Source organism: Dermacentor albipictus, chromosome 1 (genome assembly GCF_038994185.2).
Source record: "Dermacentor albipictus isolate Rhodes 1998 colony chromosome 1, USDA_Dalb.pri_finalv2, whole genome shotgun sequence".
Taxonomy (NCBI): Eukaryota; Metazoa; Arthropoda; class Arachnida; order Ixodida; family Ixodidae; genus Dermacentor; species Dermacentor albipictus.
This window is the reverse complement of record NC_091821.1, coordinates 233,019,776-233,046,584: the sequence shown is the minus strand read 5'-3', so window position 1 is coordinate 233,046,584 and position 26,809 is coordinate 233,019,776. Positions and strand designations below refer to the sequence as shown.

General features: G+C 48.3%; 2 protein-coding genes across 3 annotated transcripts in view; one reads left to right on the top strand and one right to left on the bottom strand.

Moving 5' to 3' along the window:
• Window positions 1-25,975, top strand: part of LOC135897261 (uncharacterized) — a 46,338-nt gene extending 20,363 nt beyond the window's left edge. The window contains exons 2-4 of the mRNA XM_065425856.1: window positions 13,661-14,566; window positions 19,769-19,931; window positions 22,455-25,975. Coding sequence (XP_065281928.1) covers window positions 13,700-14,566; window positions 19,769-19,931; window positions 22,455-24,055 — 2,631 coding nt within the window. The 5' untranslated portion in view covers window positions 13,661-13,699 and the 3' untranslated portion in view covers window positions 24,056-25,975. The remainder of the gene's footprint in view (window positions 1-13,660; window positions 14,567-19,768; window positions 19,932-22,454) is intronic.
• Rab3GAP1 (RAB3 GTPase activating protein subunit 1) overlaps window positions 1-26,809 on the bottom strand; it is a 310,097-nt gene that overhangs the window by 198,369 nt on the left and 84,919 nt on the right. The gene's annotated exons all lie outside the window — the stretch shown is intronic.

The following is a 26,809-nucleotide window of genomic DNA, read 5'->3' as shown; positions in this document are numbered from 1 at the left end:
ACGTCTCTGCACATAGATGCCGACTTAGGAAAGTTATTCAACATGGACTACAGAATGCTGACAACGTCATTAGGCACAAGCAGACACGTTGTATTATATGTACACAATTTCTATGCTTTCTAGTTCACAATATTTCCAGTCAGTTTTAAAACGGCGTCTAAATTTTTAATGAAGGAGGGGGATAATGTGCGTTTCCGACCCTGCTGAGACATTTTTACCACCGCAGTATCAGTGTGCATCACGTACACGAAAGATGTGCGAGGGCTGGCTGCTGCCGCCTATCAGCGACTGTCGCGAAAGCCACGGCTGCAAACTCGTACAGCGAACGCGCTGTCGCGCGTGCATCTTCTTCGCTACAACCAGACCAGCAGTGCACGAAGCGACTGTGCCCGGCTCACAAGCGACCCTCAACCGTCGAGAGGCTGTCGACGCACACGCAAGCGGGCTGCGGACGAGGCGAAATCACACCGCAGTACGCGTTCCGCTTGGCTCGGTTCAATGATTCCTCAACGTCGCTCGCTCGCACAACTTCCGGATCGGGCCGCCCCTCGGAGCTGCAACACCGCTACGTAGGCGGCCTCGATGGCCGTCGAGGAGACCATGTGCTTGGCCAGGGGATTCCCCGTCTCCAATTCTCAGCGGCGCGCATCTTCACTGCACGGTCAGTAACAGTGGCGTGCAATCAAGAGACACAGTGCCAAATTTTCGATTCACGCTCGAAAGCGTGATGCGGAAGAATTTGTTGGCAGTCCGTTCGCACGGCCCTGTTCACCTCCTCAGGGATACGCGATACCAAAGAAGCGCGTAGAGAGCCAAGAATAACAGCGTCTCAGTGTGGCGCACAAAGGCGCATTGGATTGAAAGTCAAAACAGGTGAGAAGTAGCTGCGAATAATGCCGAGGCAGCTCCGAATCTGCGTGCGCCACTTGAGGACCTCGTCAGCCGAGGCCTTGACCCGGCCCGGCTGGGAGAACAGGCGCTATTGTGCACCTTGCTCTCCGCGCCGGAGCCGCCGCTGACGGCGGCCGCGTTTCCTGGGCGGCGCGCGCGCGGCACGGGACTGTCGCTGTCCTCGTCGCGTAACCCTAATTCCTGGCGAAATGTCCCGAGGGAATATCAGCAGCTCAGGCCGGGGAATTGCTTCGGCGCGTCGCCCACTCGGGCTCATTAGCTGCTGCCGGCGGCAGTGGCACGCACGCGAGACGGGTGTCCCCATCACGCGCTGCTAAACCAAACCGAAGGAGGGCTCAACTTCGAGACGGCGACGTCCTGCAGCACGACGCGTCGACAACGCACGGCTGCCGAAGTCGTCGCCACTCTGTGCCGTCGGAAAGCGCGTTCGGTGGTCCTCGCGAATCGCTCGGCGTTCTCCCCGCTACCAAGGCCGGCACGGTCGAATGCCCTATAGCGACGGCTGCCTTCGTGCGCAACTACGCTACGCAGCGGAGGCCCGCGGCCGGCAGCGATTGCGCGCTCAGAACGCATACATGCATGATGACCCATTTTCTTTTCAATGAACGATCGAGCGGCCAACCCGTGCGACTGACAAAGAATCGCGCCCGACAAGTGAGTGTCTGCTCGGGGGGCGCCCGCCACTTCGCGATTGAACAAGACCACTTGAACCGGCGCTGAACAAAGCGTCATTCATTCGCCCGCGCCGTGCTGCAACCTGCAGCGGTGCTGTAACGCGCTGATAAGGTGTTACGCGCTCATCTCGACGACGTGGGCTTTCTTTTTTTTTTTTTGCGTGTCATCCGAAGTCTTCAGCTGGCTGCGAAATGCGACACAATTAACGCTGGGTCTTTTTAGAAGAGGTCCAAGTTCTTACAATATGATGTCCCTCGTTATGTTGGCTCCTCCTGAACAAGGGGTTTCATGTTCGACAATGTGCTTAATACAGCCCTCGTCCAAATAGACAGTAGCAAAGTGCGCATAAAAGGCGCACCAAAAGCACACAGAACGCGGTTCTGTGAACTATACGTGCACCGACGCGCAACTTTAATGTGTTTACGTACGACAGTGTGTGCTGCTGCGCGACAGTCTCTTAAATTACACAAGATGCACAAGACAAGCTTACAAACTAAAATTACAAGTTAGGGCGGCGTTATGGACATTATGGCACTTACTACCGCTTGAACATTCGAATCGAGATCGGAACCAGCGACATTAGAAACATTCCGCTCTTGCTTTGGTCCCGGCAGGGCTAAAATCTCAGCAATGCATTTGAACTATGGTACCTATATATAGTATACTTCATAACACTAAATCAGGAAGAAAATGCTTTACAAAAAATTAGAACGAAAACTGTGGAATGCGTTAGAAGAAAATACAGCGCGTTTTAAACGTTCCTCAGACTTTCCGCACCATCAATCAAACCAAGGAACAGTAGATGGACCATTCCGCGCACCCCCTTTCGTGTGGGCAAAATTCGCCATCCGAACTTCATTGAAGCTTTACGACCGAGCAAAGCGCATCAAATGCCTGCTGTGAATGATGTCGCAGCACGGTCTCAAACTAGATTAAAAAAAAAAAAGTGGGCTGGAGTGTGTTGCGCGACACCCGAATAGCAGGCTGCGCAAAAGCGATCGTCGCCATCATTCGTCCCGCCGATCGAGTGCGGACACTCGGTGCCAGCCCTAATTGAAAATGTCACGCGAAACAACTCGACCGGTAGCAGCTCCCGCTGTGCCGCGGGAGCACGGACGCCACCCACGGACCGTTCCTCAGCCGCTGAGCCAGGAAGCGGAACAGGCTGATTATACGCGGCGTGTCTACTTCCGCTTTCACCAAGAGCAGCCAGCACCACGAGCGGGCGGATGGCGTTGCCTATAGTGAACTAGAACACTACTCAGTATTCAAGCGGCCACGATGTCGTTGCTAAAAATGTCAGGAGAAGCTCAAATTGGATATATTTTTTCTTGTTTCTCTCTTTTTTTCTGCAGATTCAATATAGTGGGCGCACAAACCAATTAAAATAGGCCGGAGTGCGCTCGAGAAGGGCATCCGTGAAATACGGAAGAGACGGCACACTATAGGAACGAAAAGTTAACAGTACCGTGATGCTTCACTGAGCTATACTATACCACAGGCTCAGCAGCCTTGGTTACATGAATTCAGCGCGAGCATGTCGAGTCGAACAGGGCAGGCCCATACCGAACCAACCGTGTTCGCACATGCATTACGCCAACCGGGTGAATTAATTCACCCTCCGCAGTCGCGCTGACCCGAGCTACGAAAGTTTAGACGAACCCGACAATCGGATTTCGGCCCAGCAAACCGACTCGCCCCGAGTTTGTCGGGTCCATGCTTGCAATTCTCAGGTCCATGCAATGGCTGCCACTGGAAGCCGGTGAGGCAAGGCGACGCGCGCGAGGGACAGGAGCCGGCACGCGCGTGGCCGAACCCGAACGGGGCAGGCACGCCAAAGGATCGGGAGGGGGACCACGCAGTTACGACGCCGATCAGGGTCGCCAGAGAACGACATGCACGCGCGTGCCGATCGGCGTCTGCACGACCGTACCCCGTCGAGGACAACGCCGAGGTCAAGACAGACGTCGTGCCGTCGCCGAACGACGTCGAGCACGCCAAGGGCGTTTGGCGACGCGATTGTTCGAACGGTTGCCTCCCGGGAAGCGCGCGCACAAACGGAATCCGCAGAGTGTAACCGACGGGTGCACTTTGCAACCCAGCACGCCAGCCGCGACTGCGCCGGACGATAAGCCGTGAGGCAGGAACTTTGGCGAAACACTGGTCGCGACGGGCAGCTCGGTCCTAAAACCTGACAGCCTCCCCCCCCCCCCCCCTTATTTTCTTATTCTGTCCGTTTTGTCCGCAAAGTGCTCGAGGCACTTTGCGTGTACTCGGTGGCATCTTTCGCGCTCGGAAAAACACTTTTATGTAGCACGTACTGAGCCGTATGGGGAGTTTTTCATGTCGCTATACAGTTTTCTCATTGAGACTTTTAACCTAATTATATTTGAGAAGTTGATTAATTAAGACTGATTACCTAATTAGGCAGAATGAAAAGAATAATCTGGGTATCTACAAGCGGCAGCAAACAACATTACTTTTGTTCTGACGTGAGGTTTGCATATTTTTAAATTCTGGCTAAAGTTAGCTCGGACGTTCTGTATATACCCTATAACACGAAAGGCTTCTGACGGTGGCGCTGGAGATGACATTGTCCTAGAGTCAGTGTGCACATAACGCCCTGCCGTATTTTGCAAATAAACGGGGCAACATTCCCGCAGAAAGGAGTGCAATATAATACGTATGCGCGTAAGTGTGCGCTCGGACAAGCACGAATGTAGCACACGTGGGCTTTAAAAGGCAGAGGAGCAGACTCCAAATATTCGCTCGCTAACTGAGACGCACCGAAGCACGAGTCGCGAAAACATGGGCGCCATGCGCGGAACACGCTGACACAGATTGCGCCTCCACCGAGGGGGCAGCGCGCCGAAGTCGCCGCAGCAGTCGGTCGCGCCGTAATCCTTGCATTCTTGCAGCAGCGGTCTCGTCGGTTTAAGCAACGCGAATTCATTTCAGGTGCCGGACTTAAGCCGCGCGCCGTGCGTGGCTCTTATTTAGGCGAAGGAGGCAAGCAAAGATATCAAAAACCCTCTTACGCAACAGGCACGGGCAGACGGAGAAGGAAAGGCGTGGAGTGCAAGCGTTACGTTCGCGGATGGGAGGCATCGAGACAAGCCGCCTCTTACGTGCCGGCGTTTCCTCGAAACCAGCAGGGCGTGAACGCGAAGCTCGTCATGTTCCAGTGCGCAAGCCGCATCGAGAGAGGCAAAAAACTACACGCGCGCGGCCGTGGGCCCAAATGGAGTAGCTAGCTCCCCGCGGGCTCCCTCGCCGCGGGGCATCGACACTGTGGGTCAAACGAATTAGGCGCCATGGCTTCCGCCATTGTTTGTGGACGGAGACGGTCCCGCGCGGCGGCCAGCGTCCGAGATGGCGCTCATTACACGCGGCCCCGCCGATTTCCCAAGAACAGAGCGCGCCGAAAGGATGTGTCCGGCCGGCGGACCACTCGGCTCACGCGGCGCTCTCTAATGCAACGACGACTGTTCTTTTTGTTTTTTATTCCTTTTTTTGAAAGGGCAGAGCTGATATGTGTTTTTCGTTTCCGTGAAAAAAAAAAGTAAAATACACGGTCGCCTTTCTTAATACACTTCGGGACGGTGGTGCACCCGCTGAATTTAATTAGTAATTCGTAGTGTGTTTCCTCTTCCACGACTATGGACAATGAGAGATGCTGCAACGGAATGCTCGATCCGGATAGATTTCAACCCCTCCGGGTAACTTACGATAAAGGTGCGCCTCAGCACACCAACTCGTTCGTGCACTTCGCCCCCGAGAAATGCCTACGCAACGACCAGGCGCCGAGCAGGTGACCTTTCCGCGCGCTACAGCACAGTCGCGCAGAGTGTTTTTCGTCGGTGGCGCTAAGCTCTGTGAACGCAGGCAGAAACGCAACGTACAGTCGCACTAAATGGACTGCTTTTACGCGTGCTAGTAATTTTTCGTCTAGTTAATTTTTCGACAGCAAGAACGTTCCACTGTTATTAGGACTTTAAGTCAATAAACGCCTGTTTTCGTAACTGTCAAGTGTGGAAGCGATGGCTACAAACAGCGATAAAGAAGTTCCTTGGACATCCAGCGCGATTAGGCACGTTTTCGTCACATGTCCCGTTTATTTGTTTAGTTCATTCAATAGCGGTTTAATGTCTATGTTATGAACGTGAAGCAATGCGTAACGCTGCCATGAAGACGTCATGCACACCGTACACTTATTTAGTATCAAGGGCAGTATCGAAGAACAGGATAGCTACCTTAATATATAACCAAAGAGTATCTGATCCATCTGCTTTCGTAAATAAATACATTCGGAGAACACTACCACGACTTGCGGCATAGGTTTTATAAAAAGGAAAAGCTGCGCACAAATTACGGCACCCAGAAGCTTGATTACTTAATACCGGATTTCTTAGACAAACACGCTAATGCATTGTCCATTATCGAAAGAAGCACTTCTGTCCACTCCCTGAAAAAAAAAAAAAACTATGCATATCTACCCATTATCATTTCAGTAGGGACGGACTATGTAGGCAAATAATCACCTTTGTTGTAGAGAATTGTTGTTGTCATGTTTTCAATGTTGTTCATTATATCGTCTAGTGATTCCATAGTTACTCTTGAAGTCATCATACGTTACATGTATTGTGTACGTCCTTGCAGTTATATGTGGTTTCCACTACTTTTTAACTTTTTAAAACTATGAATTGCCGTTTTTCGACTGTTCTCTTTTTATGCTATTCTCACTGAGTGTTTGTGCTTATATGTAGCTGGCGCTTTGTCAGGCATTTATTTGCCTTTTCGCCAGCCTCCACGGAAAATCTGTACATGATTGTCCGAAAAAAAAAAACAGAATTGCTATTTTTTTTTTATTTAGTGTTCGCTTTGTTCCCTCCGAAAGAAGAAACAACGCACGTCAGTGCATTGTATTTATACTACCCACTAGATGTTTGCGGTGCCATAGCAGTGTGTTAATAGAACATTTTCCTATTCAGCTAGTGCGCTTCTACGCACTGCACGTTCACTCAATTAATGACCACATCGGTCACATATAGTTCAAATGAAGACGAAGTGCTAGATGCACATGCTGGGGCTTGTCCCTTGCGAATGCATGGCTCCATCAGATGAGCCAAGTCTACATTTTCCGTTTCATAATACAAATCAACTGTGATTGTACACGCTATTTGGAAAAATGGCTACGCCACCATTAGTTGGCCAAATTACCTTTCAGGAACGCTAATTTTACAATTATGAAATGGGTCTATTACTCATTGTACTTTCTATCATTTCTGTTAATCGACTTAGGGCAATTAGCCTCCCGACCTAGCTGTACCCGCTCAAACATTTGAGTAATTTTTTTTTTAATGGCGCATTTCTCATTTTTCTGCAGATTACTGACAGGTAGGCTTAGGAAAGTCGCATCACCGCCTTTCAAGAACGAATGACTGAGGGAAAAGAAAAAAAAAGAAATAACACCGAAAATGTAAAGCATACAAGACTGATCGTCAAATTAGCGCTTGTCTGCGCTGTCCGCTAATGCTACCACCGCGCGCAAAATGTGCGAGTATCATTGCTGAACTGCAGCCAATGCAGAACAGGTACACGACATCGATGGTGCTTATGCGACAGCAGCGCATGCGGAGTATGCGTCGCACTCTCGCGGGCAAAGGCGGGTGAGACGCTCTTGCCTTCCGTTTTTCTTTTTCTTGTTATGTTTTTAAAAAAAAGCACTCTATCCCGTCTGCGAGAGCTCGGGGAAAACCGCGCCGCAGCCACGCCAATCGTCGGATGACGAATGCGTATGGAGATGCGCGCCGCCGCTTATCACGCCCGCAGACGCCGCGGTAACAGCGACGCTGCGAAGCGTGTGCCCCAAAGACTCAAAATGCACCACTGATGCAACCACCGCGCCCACTGTGAGGAAAATACACCAGCTTCCCCGCCCGCTCAACCCCGCGGAAATGCCGCCGTGGAGCAGGCGTTCCTCGGTCACGCGTGACATCGTCGCCCCTAACTTGTCGGACGAAAAAAAAAAAAAAAATTGTCTGCGACGCACAAGACACGCGCTGCGCAGCGCCTCCCTCACGTGTGTATACCTGCAGATCTGCACATTTAAATGAATTCCGCTAAGAGGAAGACGCGGTACCTCCTCGAGCTGATGTGTCAGACTTGATTCCCGATTTTCTTCTGGACCCGCGGATCACTCCCGTCTGCGCCTCCCAAGAGTCGTCAACGCCCACGGCTCGTTGCTTATATACCCTCACACATACAGAAAGGATAGCGAGAGGCTGCATTTCGTGCACACCTCTCCCGAGATTCAGCACCTGCACGGCGTCAGCCTGCCAGCTACACGACGGGCGCCTCGGAGTTTAGCCTCGGAAGGAGGCGGCATCCGGTGTGTGACCTCCCCGCGGTCGAGTGCACAGGGCCACTAGAGCGCCGCTCCCAAACCAGTTGGCGGCGCCCACGTGCGCGGTTGGCGTCCGAGCCGCGCGCGCTGCCCTGCATTCGCTGCACAGCAGCGTGGCCGTGCACGCGCGAATACCTCGAATAATGGGGGCTCCGGAGGCGATCAAAATCCGATGACGAGACGCCGGTCGCGACGTGGAGAAAGGCCCGCAGCAGCCCGCTACTGTCGTTCGGCGGCGACGAACACGGCGCTTCGAGCGAGGCCGCGTTTACACGTTCGTGCGCAGGCGGGCCGATCGAACCACACCGTTCTGACGCTTAGAAAATGCGACTCGCTGGTGCTGACTCCAAGTTAGAGCGGGAAACAAATCCTGTCATGTCTGAAGAAACGCCGATCGTGGAACCGAAGAGCGATGCTAAATTTCTTTCTAAAGCCGAGCCAGAATCGCGCAGCGAGCCACATATGGCATCAAAAAGAAACGAACCCTACAACAGAAACCATCTTTTCGGTTGCTCACAAACTATCCGGTGACCAAGTCCAGATAGACCTTAAGGGCCGATTTACGCTCGAGCCGCCCATCGCCGCAAGCCGAGAGGTCGCGCGAAAAATTGCACGTATCCAGCACTTGTGCACAAATTACCATTTACACTGTGTGCACAGCGTTTACTTTACACATTGTAAACCGAAATTTGTGCACAAGTGTTTGATACGTGCAATCGTTCACGCGACCGCACGCGTGCGGTGCGGCGATGGGCGGCTCGAGCAATCCGCCCTAAACAACACACGTGGCACACCAAGCGCGCACTTGTTAAAGACGTGCGTATAAGATTGTGACGGGGCGTTGATACAATGTCGACCGGGTGAGGTGTGTCTTCCCCGCAAGAATCAGGAAACGACGACGAAGGCGGGCATCATGATGAAAAAAAAAAGTAGAAAAGAATGTATTCACTTCAATGGTACGTGGTTGTGACTCTATCCGAGTCTCGAGCGGTTTTCTCTCTTTCACAGCCGTCCGGATCCGCTTTTCATGCCCTTTTCTTCCTTCTCTCCCTTGTTGAGGGAATCCACTGGCCAGACACAAACACCGAATCGTTTACCACCTCTATCGCCTCTGACTGGTCTTCAACGTGCTGCTCGTGGTGCTCATGCCTTCCACGTGCTGCTCGGTTACGTGGTGCACCTGCCTCCAACGTGTCACAAGGTGGCAACCACCTGCCATCGACGCTTTTTCCCGGGAGTTCTCGACGATGACCCCGTCATCGATAAGTGGCCACTTCATGACGGTCAGGAGGGCGACGTTGCTGTCTTGAAGCGAAGTGAATGATGAGGCGTAAACATCAACCGCGACAGCTGCGTGTCGCTGGTGGGGCATCCCCCCGCTCTCAGGGACCGCTATAGGCATAACAGCACCGCCGCCGCCAGAGGTGGTAGTCGATGGCTTCTTGCAAAACTTGGGGAACACTTGACAGGTCGATCATAATTCAAATAGATGAAAAGCAAGGTACGATATATATATATGTCTATTTACAGAGGTAGCCAAGATGGCTGAACACGCGCAACGTCCCAGTGATCGTCGTCTTCTTCGTTAGTCCAAGGCGGATGCTTGTAACAATATGGACAGCAAAGGCGAAAACAATAACTCACGAAAGGGAGTCAGTATGACTAAACGACAGACAACGCTGCACTTGTTCAATGGGGTTCAGCCAGGACGTCTCGTTACGGCTCCGTACAAAAAGTGATATTACGCAGGCTCCGACGACTCTAGGAGACCACACCCACTGCACTCGATTCTGGCCAGAAATCACAGGCGTCGCCCGGGGACGCGGGAACGCAAATTGGAACTTGGCGGGACAGGCCTCGCCGCTGAGGCCACAGAATAGAGGGGCTTTAGTAGAGCGTACTGCCGCACGCCAAGCGCTGGAAGCCCGACATGGTAACGCGTTTGCGTAACAGCCACACGTGTAGCTGCGTTCCACCTCCGTTCCTAGGTTGTGTTAAACTGAACTTAATGGTGGCATGCGAGAGGTAGCAGTGTTCGCGGGAAGCGGGCTCCCATGGAAGTTGCCGCGTCCAGTCGTCGGGTTATGTCAGACCGACATCGCTTAGCACTGGCTTTTGTAATCGTCTTTAGAGGCACCAGAATATAGCGTATCCCAGTAAGCTAACCGCGAACGAACGCCGGGAGCCAACTCGGCAAGCGAGGACACAGAAAGCGACTACGCCGCACGCGCGGTTTTTCTCGGGGCACATAACTCGATTGGAATGCCGACCGCATGCTGCTGCTCCGTTTGCCACGTTTCGGGGAGCATATGCATACGCTCCCACCGGAGCATTGATTAATATAAAAGTTAGCTTTTCTTTTGTTTTCTGCCTCTCCTTTCACAGTGTATGCTTGGAAGACACGAACAACGACCTCTTGTTCATGGCGCCAAGCAACACCCCTGGGCCCTGAAGATGTATTTCTGGCTCAGGGCACAGAACGAGCCACACTTCAAGCAAAAGCTTTCACAAGACATACGTGAAGAGCGCGCCAGGCGCAGCTCAGCCTGACAGATGCCGACAACAAAACTCGAACGTGACCGACGACGGCACCACGAGCCCGGGCAGCAGTGCGCTGTCGCAAGCAGCCTAGGCGCTTTCAAACCGGCTGCCCCGCAGCCGGAGAACCGGCTAGTCGCGATCCATCAATCAATCGCGGCAAATCCAGATGATGTCGCGAAAGCAGCCGCACCACTCCGTGACGGCAGTACTTCTCTTTACGCCGGATGCTAGTCGAGTGGCTTGCGAATGAGTCAGTGCGAGACTGCGACATTCAGGTGCTACTACAGCGACTACAGTGCTACGTCGTGCCGAGTCCGTGGATTTATCGACCCGCGTGAATCCATCCGCGGGCCCGCGAAGGAACGAAATGTGCGCAAGTACAAGGCAGCAGCCCTGACGCCAGGGGCGGATCAAGGATACACTCTAGAGAGAGAGATAGAGGGAGAGAGAGGCATCAAAGCACACAATGAACGGGAATAAAATGAAGGAAATTGGGTGGGGCAGGTTTGCTGCACGCTCCATACTAGCGCAACGTTCGCGTTGTTTTTGCCTTCGTTGCTGGCAGTTAGTTAGAAAGGAAGGCGCGAGCGTTAAATATTCAAAATTGGGCTCGCAAATATGGCTTAACTATAAAACGCATTTGTAAAGTCCCAAATACAGCAAGATTTGTATACTTGGTTCATACACTTCACCGAAAGTAACAAATTTGCCCACATTAACTGCTAGGACAACTATTAGTGCATTACGCGATGCAGCGTTTTGAATTGTACTGTACACATATAGTTACCCTTGGACAATGGGCAGCAGTGCCAATAAAAAATGCCGCCGACCAACTTAGCAGCGAGCGGCTTAAAGCTTGGTCATTCCCATATTCTATGCGTAGCGCGCGGCCTGTGCAAGCAGCCATTCTCACAGACCGCAGCAAGTGCTGGGTTAGTGCACTACCTTGGAAAGAAGCAGCACACGTTTACATACATGAAGCCGAAAGGCAAAACAGCATACAAATGTTCCTCTGCATTTTCACAGAGGCAGCCGACACGTGTCAGAGTGGTATAAACACAAGCTCTTGCAGCATCAAGAAGGAAGTGAGAACGTTAAGACATGAGTTACTGAATGCCGCAAGCCAAGTTTACGATGAGCACACGTCAGGCACTTCCTTGTCTTTTAAAAGAGGCAGGAGCGGAGCATTAAAGCCGCAAGAGGCACAAAAGGCAGAGCGTTGCTCAGTACCGCTGCTAAGATGCCGCCGGTAGGCGTCGTTAGCCCGCGTCCGCGGATCTGTCGACAAAGCTGCGCAACGACAGGAAAGAACGCCGCGCACGCTTTTCACCGAGCGGCTCGCACGAGTCAGCGTGGGCGACCAGGCGCCGCCACGGAGAGTACGACGCCTTCAGCGGACTCTCGCTCTGCCTCCTCAGCGCGGGAGAACCACACAGCGACGGGAGACGATGAACTCTGCAGGGCGACACAAAGGCGAGCCAAAGAACGCATTCCTGCTCGGTCACACAACGCCGAGTAGCACCGGACACAGCGAGGGGGGCGAAGCAAACCCTTCCGACTACACGCGCGCGCATACGCACACAAAGACCTACCTGCAGAAAAAAAGAAAGCGCGTTCAAGGGCGACATCGAAGCCGGTACAGTAACTTTACATGGATACATGAAAGCGTTTTAAACTTTACCGTGCTGTGTAAAACTAAGACCAGAGGAAACAGGCTTCGTCTTTCTAGTAGATGACACGCAATATTCACAAGCAGGCTTTTCGACAGTGTTCAGGACGCCGCCCCTAAATGGCGGAACTCAAGTGAAGAACGCGTTCGCACAAGCTACCTTCCCTTCTCTCTCGCATATTGCTTAGTGTGTCTCTCGAACGCGAGATCCGCACATGTGGGGAGCCTCCTTGTGGGGTGCCGCACGTTGTAATTCTGCGAGCACTCTCTCCTTTACTACACGCGATTTGAGTGGCGACGTCTCTCTGTCAACGTGGCGCTACAAGGTCTGCTGCCAAACCTGATATTTACAATTTCTTTGTTTAGCTTAACGGCCAACAGTGTTTTATGGCACTCCAAGCGCATTTCCATCGCCGTCGCCGTGAGGTTCCGTATAAAGTGCCAGGGAAATAACACCGTCACCGCGCGCCCTACGCTGAATGTGCGAGTGAAGGGTTGCGAGGGGGCCGACGATCGCCGCTCAATCACGCCTGCGCGAAAGAGACGAAAGCCGCAAGGAAGCGCACCGTCTTCCACAACGTTGTGAGTTACTAGGGGAGGGGCGAGAGCGGGACGACGTTGAACTGCGGCTGCAAATGCGCATGTGGCGGCTGCGCGCAGATGCGCGGCCGTATCTTGAGGGCAATCTGCGTCGGCGGCTGGTAGCTTTGTGCGTGCTGTGGGCTCTCGGCGCTCACTTTGCGTTGAAGCGATAGACGGTACAAATGTCACTTCGCTCGCTGCTACTGCCGCGTTTCCTCACGTCATCGAGTCAGATGTGTTGATGTTTGCTTGTGCGTGCGTGACACCATGCTTGTTAATTTAGTTAGTGTGCCTATGTTTACAAGTTTATACGGCCTATAAAACTACTATCCTTACTTTGTATGGCTGTCCACTATTTTGCTATCGTAATCGATGGTTCACCTTTCAGACGAAACTGCGACTTTTTTGTTCCACTCATCTGTAGGCACTGTCACAAGGCTGGGGCCAGGTGGCAGAAGCACACCTAAAAAATTCGGAACTGGCACCTTTTTCGTGGACGCAGGGCAGGGGTAAAGGACAGCTGACGTGAGTGTGCTATGCGATGACTCGTCACAGACGTCTCGAGACAACGCTGTCTCACAGAGGCCATCCTCAAAGCAAGCGATGGAGAATGCCGGCAGTACGAGGCGGCTACTCCATGCTATAAGCTGGCCGCAAAAGCGGAATGATGGCCCACTCAGGCAGCAGTGTCTCTCCTTTTTTTTTTCCCCTGCATCGCTGAAGGTTCAAGTGGGTACAACCTCCACATAGTCAATCTAATACAGCGCAACAAGGCCGCTTTCTGTGTAATCAGGGTTGAGCAGGAGTAAGGAACTAAGGAATTGCTTTTGAATAAAGCGACGAGCAAGGAGGTGAACGCATTTCTTTCTTTGCAGGCCGGCCGGAAGCATCCCCGCACCAGAGGTTGAGCGGCCATGAGGCTGCCGCTGCTGCTGCTGCTGAGTACCGTGGCTGCGCTACTCGCGCCACCTGGCGCGCTGGCCAAGTGTCCCTGGTCGCGGGACTTAGTCGACCTGCACGCCGACTGCATCTGCGCCTACAGCAGCACACAGCGCCTGTCTGTCCAGTGCAGCCCAGTGAATTTCGCACGACTCATGAATGCGCTGCATGCATCGGCGCAGAACGTGCCCATCGATCTGCTCCATATCAACAACAGCACGGTAGAGGCGCTGCCGGACGGCGCGTTCGCCAAGCTGGACATCCAGTCACTGCACCTGGCACGCTGCCAGTTGCGTCAAGTGTCTGAGCGTGCACTGCAGGGCCTCGAAAACAGCTTGGCCAGCCTCAGCTTGCCCGACAATCGGCTCGAGGAGGTTCCCGTGGCGGCCCTGCGACGCCTGGCCTCACTGCGCCAGCTAGACTTGTCCAGCAACGCCATCCGCCATATACCTGATGGGGCGTTCACCGGCCTGCCACTCAACACGCTCAAGTTGGCCGACAACGAGTTGAACATCGCGGACGACGCATTCGCTGGGCTCCAGGACTCTCTAAAGAACCTCAACCTCAAGGGCACTGGCCAGGAGCGCGTGCCGCGTGCGGCCGCCCAGCTGACCTCGCTCGCCTTCCTGGACCTGGCGCAGAACAAGATTGCAAGCCTGGCACCCGAGGACCTTAGCGGTATGCACACGCTCACCGCACTCAACCTGGAGCGCAACCGCATCGTCAAGATCGACGCAGATGCATTCGCCGGCATCAACGATACACTCAGTTCGCTCTCGCTGCTGAACAACCTGCTCGTTGAGTTTCCTGGCCAGGCACTTGCCACGCTTACTGAACTTCGGGTAAGTTGTTTGAGCTTGCAACCTCGGCATAGTGATGGTGCCTAACTTTTGAAAGACCTAAGGGCAGTGAACACAGATGCCTAACACATCATGAGTGAGCGAAATGGCGGCATTAAGGGGGGAATAAATAGACCAATGCAACTGAGAACCAGTGCAGCCAATTAAAAAAAAGAAACATTTGTTTCTCCTTGTAGAGCAACATGATGGTATGCTACAGCTCAAAGAAAGCAAAAGGAAAACATGCCACTGGACGGCAAAACAGATGAGAGAAATTGGCACATCATAGTTAAACAGTGCACGAAATAACACTTGATCCATACTTTATCATTTCAATGGAAGCACGAAGGCAGCGGCAATAGGCAGGATGGTCCAGCAATGACCTCTCTACCCCTTCTTTTCACTGTCATTTAAATTGCAATCAATCATCTCTGCTAAAAAGTTTTGAGCACTTGACCTAAGACATTCATTTTTAATAACAAATACAGTGTGCTTCAGCAACGACTGCCTCCAATGATTAAACGTAGGAAGTATAAAAAACAAAAAAACATACTTTTTGTTGGCCAAAATACTTATGAATGGTGTACACGAGAAATTGTATGATAGTCGCCAATAAACCAATTTTAATTACCGACTATAATGCACATTTTTCATTTAGCAGAATTCGATCTGGTCAGTATTCAAGGCATGTCAATGTAGCAGGAGCCCAGGGACACGAGACATAGGCCCAGAACTTTGAGAGCAATGCAGTGGCCATTCCACATCGCATGCAACTACAGACTTCCCTCTGCCAAAGAAAACTTGGTAACTTGGCAAGTAACTTGGTAACATGTAAAACTTGGCACATGGTAAAAAGAAGTCAACACAAAGACAACAAAAAATTCTGGCAGGAACCATATCATGAATGTCAACGTTAATGTGATTAGCACTGAAGCAATGGAGTAACAGATTGTACTGCAGATACCAAAACACGTCATTTATGAGGTGTTTATGCAGCCAGGCTCTTCTCTCGCACTTCCCGTTGGACACGCTGCGCCAGTACCGCCACAAAGTCTGTGTGTGGTGCGTGTGTGCTTATATATTCAGACAAGATTGTTTCAATACATATGACTTAGATTCGATTTTGCCCAGAACTGGAGAAATTTTACACTATTTTTTATTTGTCATTAAAGAGCGGCCAATACCCAGTGGCTCAGGTTGGTCCGACGGTTGGTTTCGAACCCAATTACCTCAGCACAGCAGTCCAATGCTCTACCCATTAGACCATGGACCACTCAGCGACTCAAAAGAACTTATTCTTGGGAAAGCTGGTACTTACGTTTTACTGTACATGTTGTTCTTGGCGCTTGATACTTTGTACCAAGAACAACATGTATAGTAAACCAGTGATCCAAGTTGCCAGGAAAATTATTAGACATATTGATAGATGGCTAGGTAGCTACTGGAAAGTGCATGAAGTATCCTAAGAATGCTAGTTATATTATATTAATATTTTAAACAACTTAGGAATATTTGCCATTTTGGGATCTTTATCGACGTACAACAGGTCCCTTCACAACATTACGGCATTACTGTGAATTTAAACCAGCAAGTGTAAAGCAAAGGAGCGTATGGTAGGTTGTGGGCTCATTGAGGTCTTCCTGAGCATTGTTGTTTAAGTTTGGCATAATTCCCAAACTAAGCAAATGATTCAGGAATGGACCTAAACAGATGTAAACAATGTGGTTGCATCTCTATGCCCCTTCCGCTTCAAGTTCAATCATCATCTCTGCAGCAGGATCAAACATGTAGCCCAATGGCTACATATGTGATTGTGGGACTACTTTTGAAATTTATTGCCATTAGCTCAGAATTAAACTGGCTTTTTCTACTGTGCAAAAACACTTTCCAGAGGCTAAAACAATTTACCAATTACGGTACTCCCCAATGCGAAATTTGAGTGCAGCTCAATGCGAGTTTTCATTTCGCGATATAGTATTGGCTGGTGCGAACAATCTGCCTCGTGTGGCACGTTGCAAACTGAGCGAAGTCTGGCGTGACTGCCTCGCTAATCGGGAGATCGCGAGAAACAGCGCATGGGTGATGCATGGGTGTGATTTACAGCAGGCGCCGCAAACAGACCTCCGCTAATGCAGTGCTTTGCTTTCATATATAGTATCATGGGACGCACTCGCTGCATGCCATCGGTAAAAAGATCACGTGCGCTACTCTGACGTCATCTTGTAGCCATCGTCGCCCTAAAGCGGCACTCCACTTTTGTTTCCACACTTTTGCCATACCCTTCTCCTCTTCCACTTTCCATCTTGTGCTTTCACTGAAGCCTCTTCCACTTTCTCCTCGTGCTCTGTTTACTTATCATCCCCCACTGTGCTCTGTGTTCGCTCTTTCATCCTTCGCTCAGTTACGCCGCCACCGCTCAATGCAGGAACGGGCACGTAAGAGCTGCTCTAAAAGGTTGTGATTATTAAAAAGAAGATACGATGCTTAGAATGTTTCCACAGCTGGGATAAACTTAAGTGCAAGTGAAATCTCCCATCAAACAACCAGTTTTGATTTAAAGGGACGTGACTGACTGCAGTTGCAAACCAATACCAGGTTTTTCCAACACTCATCGCGTCATCTGCTATGGAGGCACCACAGAGAATGGCATGTTCTGAAACATTCACATGTACGTGTACACACACGTCCACATGCACGAACGTACAGCTGCCAGATTTTAGATAAAGCGGCTTTGCCCATGTCACATTTGGCGACCCTTACACTGACATGCACTAAGAACACCATGGATTGACGTATGAAGGAAGGAAAACAACATAGATTGAAGTGAATGCACTCACATGGTTCAAGAGCTCGGGAGCACTGTGTGTTGGAGCAGTAACTCATTCGAAAGTCGCATACCGTATTTACTCGAATCTAATGTGCACTTTTTTCCGATATAACGGGTCCAAAAATTGCTTGCTTGTTAGAATCGAGTACGACCCTAAATCTGCATTACTACATCGCCATCAGCATTTCAACATGGCCACCTCGTATGCACTTCCAGCATTGGTTTGAGCCTAGCTGCCGTAGCTTTCTCCATGTGTTGTAGTACGTATGCTTAGGCAATGCTTCCTTTGGCTTAGGTTAGTGCACCGTCTGTATTTCTGTTTTCTGCGTTTGCTCTATCAGCATGGAAGTGCCGACTGCAAGGACATGCTGAGTTCATTACGATGCCGCAATTAAAAGGAAATTGATCCCGTGTGTGGAGGTGCACGGAAATTGGGCCGCACACAGGTATTCGAAGTTTCCGAAACTTGCGTGTGGGCCTGCCACAAACTGGAGAAGCTTTCTACTCTGAGGGCTGCTACTAACAGGCCGCGCAGCCCCTATCTTGAAAATGACCTGCGATAAAGGCAGAGCACGTTGTTGGGCGAGTCGGTCGTACATACTTAAAGAAGGGAATTGCGCTAAAAAAGACACAGACGAGTAAGGACATGGACGGGCGCAATGGACGGGCGTGGACATGGGCGTGGACAATGGACATGGACGGGCACTTGTCCATGTCCTTACTCGTCCGTGTCTTTTTTAGCACAATTCCCCTCTTTAAATAAAGGCAGAGCTTATGCATCTAGGCGCACCGCGCTGTGTTGTCGTCGCTTGGTGCGTGTTAAAGCGAGAGGCCGCACAAAGGAAATTAGCTAGCTCCTGCTACCGCACTTCCCCAGTCCAGCGTTCTGATAAAAAATTTCCGCGGTAATTGCGTGAGATGTGTTCGTGTTTGCTTCTGCGTGCGTGACACAATGCTTGTTAATTTAGTTAGTAAGTAAATGTTTAAAAGTTTCTATGGGCGATAAAACTATCCTTACTTTTCGTTTAACTGTCTACTAATTTGCTATCGTAATCAATGCTTCGCCTTTCGGGCGAAAATCCGACTTTTTTTATTTATCGCAACTTTAGTGTATTGAGAGTAAATCTTTGTTTTTCCAAATGAGAGAAAGTTGTATTCCTGTATGAAAGAATGAGGTGCGTGGTACTGTAGAGGACTTTTCTTAGGTCGCGGCAAATGGGTGCATGTTACAATCGAGGGCGTTTCTTTTTTGTCACGGAAAACAGGTGCGCGTTACAATCGAAGGTGCATTAGAATAGAGTAAATACGGTACTCCCATTCAACTCTGTAGGCTGCCTTTGGGTGCCAGTGGCGTTCGACGACGTGGCAGCAAAGCTTTGGGCTGTCGCACTGTAGAGGGCGATCGGGTGACCAAGTACACTGAGCCACAGCAAAATATTGTGCAACCCACAGAATTTTAGAAAGGGTTCCAACATAAGTACAGTGCAGTCCACTGTTAAAGGGAACGCTCTAATGTGCAGCTCTCACTTTGTTGGTGCTGCAGCTGCATGCACATGCTAAAGCTATGTCATGCAGTGCACCAGGTGTGTAGAAAGGGGCCAGCGCCACCAACCAGAAGTCATATGCTGCAAGGCGGGGTGATTGTACACTTGCCAGAGGGGAAAATTTGCACAGGATTGATATTCCTGAGTTCCCTTTAACAGTGGACCGCACTGTACATGCTCACAAAACCGTACCTCACTGTATAAAACACTAGAATTGAGTCGACACAAATGCTGAGGCAGTTTCACAATAACTAGTGCTGAAGAATGGCTGGAAGAAGTCGTGTGTGCATGCGTGTGCATGTGGGCAAGAGTGGTGTGTGCGCATGTGTGTGTGTGTCCTGCAAACTCACATCGGCTATAATTTGTGAATTGCAATATGTGCAGCAAAATAATTAGCTAAAAAGGTGTATAATCAAATTTTGTTGATTGGGCAATTACGCATTTAGTTTCTTGTACAAGAAATTTCTGCTTTTTCGGTCTATTCAGTTGAAGGATTAGAATTGTGATATGTACCACAGGCAAGTTTGAGATATTCTGCATAACTCATTTTGAAACATGGCTGTATATACATATATTTCCTACATTGACGAAGACCAGGCCCCAGTTGAACTGTTGTTCAAACCTCCATTTTGTATGTGTGTTCTTTTCTACAACTACATGTTGTACTATGTTCTTTAAACTTCCATCTTTCAACTTAGTATACATGTATACATCATGCACAATCACATACTTAACAGCCCCATACATAATAAGGAGCAAGTACCTACATGAACTGAGTCTCTCTCTGCCTTTTTTGCAAAGAAATGTACAATATATATTCAAATCTGCTTACAGGTTCTTGACCTGGGGTTTAATGGAATTCGGAATCTCCCGGATGATGCTTTTGCAAACAACCCTTTCCTGACACTTCTTGCTCTGGATGGAAATCCCATGGCAACTATACCATTGGAACCTTTCCGGCACCTCAACACAACTCTCAGGGGAATCAGCATAGGAGGTGAGCAGTCACACTGAACAATGCATGCGCATCTTGTTTCAGTGATTAATAGTCAAATGTAACTAATCAACTATACAATCACATAAGCATATTTCAACTGAATTAATGTTTTATGTTTTAAAGTAATTCGGTGGAAAAGTACAAAAATAACCTACCAACTAAGATTCTTTATGTACACAAAGGTTCCAGTAGGTGAATGAACACATGTACTGGGTTATTTAAATAAGTGTGTAATTATTTCTGCATGATTGCTATCTTTGGAGATAAATTCACTGTGGCAAAAAATGGAAAGCAAAAATATTTTAAATAACAGTTTAAGTTTTTGGTGAACTGGGGACTGAGAAGATGAAGTATCATTATCTGAGGTGACCTGTGTTTTACATTTCCAACATTGAGCTCCAGTGATGCATACAAAGGATTCTTGTATAGTGCAGCCAAGGCTATGAGCCACATTATCCAACCAGTGCAGCCAACATTCATTTGCATTAAGTCGAGAGTGATGAAATCTCATCTGGTCAGGAAGAATCGTAAACAGCTTCATTGTGAATTTCATTGGGAACAAAGCTTGCATGTTGTGGCTGAAATTTATTCATATTGGTTGGCATCTGTTTTGTTTTCTTCATACATTTTGCATTGTGCTTTCTCATGCTGTGTGACTCTATGTATGGCTTTAACATATGTGCCGTGTGAGCAATGTAAAAAAAAAATTCATGGTGAACATTTAGCAGCCCAAACAGATGAATGACGTGGCAACACACATGGGTGCTTACTTTCAACTACTTTTATTTCTGGAAATGCACAGATTATATGCCATAAATAGAAGATACAAAAATAAAGAACGGAGAAGACACAATAATCGCATACATGGGAAAATTAAAAACTTAAATTATGGGTTTTTACGTGCCAAAACCGCGATTTGATTATGAGGCATGCCGTAGTGGGGGACTCCAAATTAATTTCGACCACCTGGGGTTCTTTATTAGACAGATTTAGTTTCACATACGCTATACCATTGCATACGCTATAAAATAGAATGCTAAACGACCTATAGCTTATGCGTGCGCACGCTATTTCTCATATTTAGCATTAGCGTCCTTGTGTAGTTTGGGGAGTTTGCGTGAAACATGGCGGCGGTCCCGGCTGCCCGCTTCAAATTGAATTTCGCGTTGCTTTTGTCAAATGCACTTTGTTCGTAGCAAATGACTGTGTAAACGGCTTTCGCTTAGTCTCAGGCTGCTTCAACGACAGAGTACTATGGATAACCTTGTGGTGTTCTTGAGATCACTTCTCTGTTCGAACCAGTCGAAGCGTAACAAAAGAAACATTCGAGATGTCAGCGCCACCTATTGCTACAGTCGGGAGACAGCCGCACTGATGGCATATGGCCTCTCGCAGACCAACTAAAACTGTAAAAAATGTGCACTGCTTAGCGTACGCTATACTATAGCGTATGTGTACGCTATAGTTGCGTATGTTAAACTAAAACTGTCTAATGTGCACCGAATGCACAGTACACGAGCGTTTTTGCATTTCGCCCCCGTTGAAATGCTGTAGCCACTGCCAGGATATGATCCCATGACCTCGTGCTTAGCAGTGCCACTAAGCAACCACGGCGGGTAATCACATATATGTGGTCGCCGCACAATCATGACTGCCTTTTTCTTCTAAACACAAACACCCACATATCAGATCTCTTTTTCTGTTAGCATAAGGGACACCATGCTCACACATGTGCCATTCAGTTTAGATATTTCTGCTGGTTCTTTTTACTGTACTCTTCATCTTGTCAAAGGTGCAGTAAGCATGGCTGTATTGTCAAAACATGATACGCATCTACAGTCTCGACAATATATGCCCAAATGGCCAGAAACAGCTTTTGTTCATTCATCCTTCAACTTTTATCATTCGACATTCGTCTTTTCATTAATTCTTGTCTGCTTGCACTATTTCATGATCCAGAGCCAACTAGCTCACCAACAAGCCTTAACAAAAATTCATTTGCCACTATTCACCCATTGCGTAGACGTAATTGTTCATGGATTCTCAGAAAAAGCTACATAGAGTTCATGCAGTGCCAGTCACTAGGCAAGGTTGACAGGCTCTATTTAATCAAGACATGAAAATGAACTTTTGCGAAAACACAGGACCCAAGCATGCCCTGTGGCTTTGGCTGCACACAAAGGCCACCAAAAAAAGAGCATCATAAAAAATCCTACACATCGCAGAACTCCTGTAAAGGACACTTTTGTGACATTTTACTTCAGCTGGTGTTCCCCATGGGTAGTGTGAGCTGTCATTAAAGCTGTAATGCAGACACCAGTTCAGTTCTTTAGAGGGAATCTTGAATTAACGATACAGGAGAAACATGAGCAGAAATGTCCCTTCTCTTAAGCACTTTCTCATCTTTTCCCAATGTAAACATTTTATAGCATTTCTTCCAAAACACAATAACATGAGAGTGCAAAAAAACAAGTAAAAAAAAACAGGCTACTTCTTGACATCATTTCCCTTTCAATATTGCAGGACCCTACCTCGAGTGTGACTGCAGGATGCGATGGATTGCAGAGTGGATAGCAAACAAAGACCTTCAAGTAACAAGTCGTGAGCGGAACCCTCAATACTGTGGAAAACCTGACCACCTCAAGCGACGCACGTTTGCAAAAATTGAGCCCTCTGAGTTTATATGCAATGCTTCAACGACAACAACACTGCCTCCAACAACAACAATGGCAACAACAACAACAACAACAACAACAGTTCCTGTGACGACCACAACAGAAAGTGAGCCCGTGATCCCAACCAGCACAAAACCTCCTACCACAACAAGCAGCACTACAGTGATGACAACTACTCCTATTAGTACTAGTACTACTACGGTGCCTTCAGTGGAGTCAGCAATTACTACAACTACAGTTCCTGAACCAACAAGTGTTCACATCAATGAGCTGCTCGCTGCAGAAACCACCACTTTCAGGGAGCCATTTGTGTCTTTGAGTGAGTCAGCAGATGACGTCATCACTTATGCTCCAGAGCAAACAGATGCACCAGCACCTTCTCAAAGACAGGCCACCAACAAACATGTTCGACCACTACTATCGTCACCAAGAAATCAAGACATTCAGGCACCATCCAGCAAAGTTCCATTAGTTCCATACATTGTGAATGCTCAGAGGAAGGATTCTGCAGTCACTATTGAATGGCAAAGTGATGGCGAGTCTCCTTTAGGTTTCCAGGTAGTTTACCGATTGTTTGGAGAAAAGATTTATCGTCATGGCCCTACACTGCGGCCAAATCAAAGGAAGTACACAATGCAAAGTCTGCCCACAAATGAGTGCCTTGTGGTGTGCATTGTAAACCTACAAGATGCGCAAGACATTAATATAGACGACATCCTACCATCCCGGTGCAAGGAGCTCAAGCTAGAGCGCTATGTAATTGCCCATTTAGACAAAATCATCATTGCATCTTCAGCAGCTGTGTGTGGCATCATCATACTGGCTGTCATAATCTTTCTTTGTTGCTGGCGAAAGAAGCAGGGCCGTAGCAGTGGCCCCAAATCTCGTCTGCCACTGCCAACGTCTACTGTTCATCCAACCATCAAGCCAACAGACGAGTGGGAGACCGTCTCCATGTACAGCAGCCGCAGTATTCCTCGGGCACGCATGTACCACATGGACAATGCTAATGGCTCTGTAAACCAGAGCTTTGTCATGGATGACAACCGCTCCCACATTTCCCATTTCTCCCACATGCCCAATGGCTACTCTTCCAAGGCCCGCTCTACAGCTGATGGCCAATCTCACAGATCCTACTCTCAAATGTCTAACAAGTACCGTGGCCTTGGCAACCCAGAAGTGCGCAAGTCACAGCAGTCCCTATCAGCTTTGTCGGGAACTCATTCTTTTCTCGATGCTCATGCAGGGCCAACAACGCGACCACTTCCCAATGGCAAAAAAAGAGTGCTGCACAACGGCCGACTTGCATCAGCCAGTTCCATGCACTCACTTAATGAGTATGACTCAGACTGGAATGCCCGGACAGAAAACTGGAAAGACAATGAAGTGGACATATACGTAGGGCAGAGTCATGTGGCACCTTCCCACAGCAAGTACCACCACCGATAGGACACTTGCCTCAGCTTGTTGTGCAGCTACGGCATCAGAGTGCTCACATCACCGCTAGTGCAAGCTGTTTACATCAGCGTGCAAGCTTGGTTTCCTGCCATGCTAGACAGCCCTTATCTTTTGTGGTGCTCCATAATGGTTGTTAATTTTCTGCCTCTATGAAATGTTGTCAGTGAAGTGCCAAAAACAGCAGTATCGCTGAGGGACTTCTGCAACTGTGTTCTGGGCTACGTGGCTGAACTATCAGAGCACTGGAGACTTTTCTGCTGTTCAGTGTAAAGTTAAGGTGAACTCAGGAGTGCAGACATGCACAACCTACCACGTTCACACTGCAGAGCAGTATGTTCAAAAAGGACTGCCTTATACAGTATATAGATTGAAATACTGTTTAGTGTTGCCATTGCCTTGCTACTCATACACACTTCAAAACTAAAAAGTTGGAACAGAAAACATATTTCTTACTGCAGATTTATTTGAACAGCCAGAAAAGAAGATAAGCATGTCCATTTCACCATGCAGTAATTAAAAGACTGCTATGTTTTTGGTAAGCCAATAATGATAATAAGAAGGAACAATCATAAGCAGTGGTGTGCGAATACTCAAAACTTTCAAATAACAAATCGAATACTGTCCTGTTCAATTTGGTTCTTGAACTGAATAGCAACAATTCAAAAATTCATATATTTTTCAAATAGTTTTCGGTTGCTTCACATCATCAAGTGTACACAAACATAAAATTTAAGCAGAAATTCAATAACTTTCGTCTCATCTACAGTGTGAACACAACAGACTAGAGCGCACTGCATCACTCAGACAGCCAGACCTCTCTGACAAAACACGATCGCTCGATATATAATCTTGTTTATACACAGCATTTGGCAGTGGGTATTGGTCGATAATTATAGATGCAGCAGATGACACACATTTGTGATTTGGTTGCGAATGTATACGCAGATATTAACTTCATATGATAATCCATAACAGTATATCTGAAGAGTTTGAGTTTGCAAACAAAGAGCTTGGTTGTTCCTAATGCCCCCTTTGTGCTTTTAATAAAGTAGACATTATAATGTGCAGTGTAATGATAGAAACTTTCTAATGTTGTTAGTACCTAGATGTGAATATTGTTTGATATTAATGCAAGGAGGCTGTGCATTATTCATAAAGTATTCTGTTCCGCTTGCTTTTCACATTATTTGATTCATATTAGATTCAGTCTCAAAAACTAATATTCGCACACCCTTCATCATAAGTAGCGTTCTAAACAAAACTGTACAAGTATTTCCCAGATTAAAATACCATTGAGCCCAGCAATGATTTCACTTCAGGTCAGTTTATCTAAAATATAAAGAAATGGCACTGTAGATTGTAGGGACACATGCTAGAATAACACATACCATAATTGCATATATGTACAGCTGTGTGTTGCAAATGCAGATAGCTAGTTAATACTCTAATGATGATTATTTTGTACTGTTCAATGCTTTTTATCATGCATTTTCATCTATAAAAAATGACATTATTCATCCTGTATAAAGTCTTTGGTGCCTGAGCAATACACTTTTCCAACATGGTTAAAAAGGTTGCTTTGCTGTCACGTGTAAAATGCAAAGCGAGCATTTTTTATGGAGATTACCACTTTTCATAGAATCTGCCTCCAAGAGTAGCTTAAAAATAATAGGATAAGCATAGTACGAAGAGCATGCTAGTTAAGCTGAACTTATGAATAATGACCGTATCATACGAGAACAAGCTCCAAAAGGCCACGTCATGGCATGCGCCTACAACTTGAACAAAAAATGACATGCAAAAAAAAAGTAAAAGTTGATAGATGGCAAATATAATGCCATTGGCTGCTCTTTCCATTTTTCAACTATGTCAACAGAACTTTGTGCTCTGTAAATAAATTCATAAACATTTTTTGTGTGTTTTTCATTTAAGTTGTACCAAGCAAATTATTTTTCTCAAGAGTTTTGTTATGAAGACCTGGCATTGTAAGCATAAGCCGGAAGAGCCTAGCAAGAACAGCTTATGAGTAGTAAGCTACTCTTGTATCTTGCATATACCAGCGCTGTGTTGCCTTTGAGTGTATATCTGCCCACTATAAGGTGTGAGAGATTGAAGAACAAAACCAAAACAACAGCAGTATTTTGGATTTTGTGGCACAGCAACTATCACGGCTATAATGCACCACTAATTGAGGCTCTGAATTAAAAGTGTGCACAGGACCAGGCCGGGCAGACTGGCATATGTCTAGCTGAGCTCAGGCCGACAGGCATATTTCATTGAACAGGCCACACCAGCATTGGAGCCCCACTTGGGTGCACAATCCTTCCTAGCACTCCACTTAAAGAAGAAAGATTGCCGAAAGGCCCACATGCTGCTTGTCCGCCGGCACACAGTGGTTGCTCACACAGATTCTAACCTGTAACATATCGAAACTGCAGCCACATCTATGCAGGTGGACCGAGCGAGCAGCAGAGCTCAGCTTGCTGTATCCACCTTCGCCTACGGCCTGTTCCAACGCCACCGGCTGGCTTAAATTAAGTGGTCGTTTGCGACTTGACCGACACTTGTTCACTGTGCGCAAGGCGGGTCAGATAAGTTTCAAAACAGAAAAGTGCCATAATTGTCACCACATGAATAAGGTGAAGCGCTGCACATGTCATGGGAGCTGGACAAAGGCTAGTAGTGCAAAGGCATGTGCCGCCAGTGGTCTGCAAACTAACAGGCAGATGGAGGCCACACTGCTTG